At 35.9% G+C, this 2,803-nt stretch overlaps 1 protein-coding gene across 1 annotated transcript; it reads left to right on the top strand.

The window, feature by feature from the left end:
* The first annotated feature begins 897 nt into the window (after positions 1 to 897).
* PIG-M (Phosphatidylinositol glycan anchor biosynthesis class M) lies at positions 898 to 2,398 on the top strand. The gene has a single exon (XM_081756804.1). It carries the CDS (start codon positions 1,039 to 1,041, stop codon positions 2,239 to 2,241), a length of 1,203 nt encoding a protein of 400 aa, XP_081612930.1. The 5' UTR covers positions 898 to 1,038; the 3' UTR covers positions 2,242 to 2,398.
* Positions 2,399 to 2,803: the final 405 nt, after the last annotated feature.

The raw sequence follows: 2,803 nt of genomic DNA, 5'->3' as shown, positions 1-2,803 counted from the left end.
GGTGACAAGTGTGAACACATCTTAACAGGCATTGTACGAATAGTGTAGCTGAACGGAGGAGTGTGTATTGTTCAGTTAACACAATTTCACAGATCGAGCAACATGCAAACATCAAATTTACTCGAAAATTGGAGAAAATCATTCAGAGAGTTCGATAGCCTTAAAAACAGTTTAGCCCCATCGGATGTTTGGATCTTTCCAAAGTCAAAACTGAAGCTTTTCCGTTTCGCCAATGTAGAAGAGAGCAAAACCAACGCGGCGGCTGAATTTCCGAAAATACCAAAAAGAGGCCTTTCGTCGGTGTTTCCACCAATCACAGGAGTGAGTATATGTGCTCTGAAGATGCCTGCAATTAAGTAAATATATACTTATATTGTAATAGAAAACTACAACATAATTCCGAGAACTTTTTGATTCCCTTCATATTACGCAAATAAAAAAACTTCTATAAAATGCTGTGTCTGTTGTTCGTGCTGAGTAGTAGTGATCGTAATATTAAAAGTTATTTATTTTGTTTCTCTCTAGCCTATCACCATGAAGAAGCCGCCTCCACCAAAGTATTTGAAGAAACGAAGCTGGATACAACGCAACCCTCGCCTGTTCAGTGGAATTTTTACAACCACATGTCTTTTGGTATTCTTCAGTCGACCGTTGTATGATGCCTTTCTAAGACCTGCCGACGAAGTTCCTGTCATTCAAAGAAAGAATTAAAGTGTTAGAACACTAACCTTATTGTCCTAGTAAATAGCTACTGAATAATATTCATTAACAATTGTGAAATGTGTTACTACTAATCATGGATTCTGTGAACAAGGCAAGAACACGCTTACGGAAATATCCATTATTCTTAGCTGAATGTAGCGAAGTTGCTGCATTGTATGCTAAGTGTGTCCTTGCTCAAGATAACATTAAAAAGGGAGATTGTGCAAAAGAGTTTGAAGTATTAAAGACCTGTGTACAAAACGCTGCCAAAAAACATGGAACTCGTTTGTAGTTCACTGTGATATCAATGACAGATTAAAAAAAAAAAAAGTCACAATGCAAATCAGCACTCACCTGCAAATTGCATTCTTTGTACGCGTTTTGTTCGTTTTGTACGGTGAATACCAGGATCAGACTATGATTGTAAAATACACCGATGTTGACTATCAGGTATTTGTAGACGCTTCCAGGCATATTACTCAAGGATCGTCACCTTACAACCGTCACACATATCGCTATACCCCTTTGATTGCGCTTTTGCTTACGCCATGCATAACAGTTCATCACTTGTATGGGAAATTTTTGTTCTCCCTTTTGGATGTCTTGGTCGGTTATTTGATCTATTCCCTTGTTAAAATGGATTCACATACCGAGAGGACGGCTAAATATTGTGCATTTTTTTGGCTTTACAATCCTCTACCAATCGTAGTATCTACACGAGGCAATGCAGAATCCATTATAAGTGCTTTAGTTTTATCGACAATTTTCTTCTTTAAGAGAAGATTATTTATTTTGGCTGGTATTGTTCTGGCATTAGCCATTCATTTCAAACTATATCCCATAGTATTTAGCCTTCCTTTATTTCTGGCTTTAGGAAAACAAATTAGTTTTAAAGGACTTTTTGAGATCAATAAAAGTAGAATGCGCTTAGTCCTATCCACCCTATGTACCTTATTATTGGTATCAGGTGCGTGTTACTATGCATATGGTTTCAAATATCTTCAAGAGAGCTATTTGTACCATATAACTAGACGAGACACCCGCCATAATTTTTCTTTGTATTTTTACTTACTTTATTTAGGTCTTGATTCGCCATCAAAAATTTTAGATGCATTACTGTTTCTGCCACAAGTTATCTTACTGCTCGGATTTTCAGTTGCGTATGCTAACAATCGCGATTTGACTTTTTGTCTGTTCGCCCAAACGTTTATATTTGTAACGTACAACAAAGTGTGCACTTCGCAATACTTTCTGTGGTACTTGTCCATTCTGCCGACATGTTTTCCGAAGCTTTCTTTAACGTTAATTGACGGTGTCTCGATGCTGGTCATTTGGCTTTTTGCCCAGTGTTCATGGCTTTTCCCGGCATATTTCTTGGAATTTGAAGGCAAAAATACGTTCTTGTATATCTGGTTAGAAGGAATTGCCTTTTTCTGTGCCAATGTTGGCATTCTGGCGAAACTAGTCAGAAAGTATAATAAAAATAAGGTGCTAGTAACGAATGTACACTCTGTACAAGATGGTAAAAAGAAGAATTAGTAATTTATAGATAAAAATAAAACTGATAATCTTTGTATAAACTTTAAACCGTAATAGTTGAATTCCAAAGATAGTGAAGAGTTGTATTGTTGTTTTTAGATTGTACGTAGAAGTTTCTCGAAATATCTATGCAAGTAAATATTTAAGAATGAAATAATTGTTTTTTTGATTTGTATGTCCCTCTTAAGGAAGAAGTATCAGAAATTATGTGTAGATGACTTTGTAAAAGTAAGTCGTACTCTGTAAAATTGAAAAGTATTAAATGCTATTCAGGGCACACCCTCTCGGGGAGTCTACCAGATCTGGACCCACCCCAAAACTTCGTAACTTAAGATACATTTGTACACATTTTTAATAAAATTATACTTATTAGCAGAGAAGTGACTGTAGCCTGAAGATTTGATCTTATACTGTATCTGTGTTTTCTTATAAAAACTATAATATTGTCACGGACGCTTATCGATATCATCGTTAAACTTGTCCGTGATTGTACTTTTAGTTCAATATTCTTCAAAGGACATTCAACGAACAGCGAAAGGAAATGATGGATATTTCAAAACTA

This window comes from Thermobia domestica, chromosome 4 (genome assembly GCF_964235325.1).
Source record: "Thermobia domestica chromosome 4, izTheDome1.hap1.1, whole genome shotgun sequence".
Lineage (NCBI taxonomy): Eukaryota > Metazoa > Arthropoda > Insecta > Zygentoma > Lepismatidae > Thermobia > Thermobia domestica.
The sequence above is the reverse complement of the archived record's forward strand: the minus strand, read 5'-3'. Positions and strand labels throughout refer to the sequence as shown.

Excerpts from the sequence above, each read along its gene's own strand:
- PIG-M (XM_081756804.1), top strand. The coding sequence starts at position 1,039 with ATGCAAATCAGCACTCACCTGCAAATTGCATTCTTTGTACGCGTTTTG.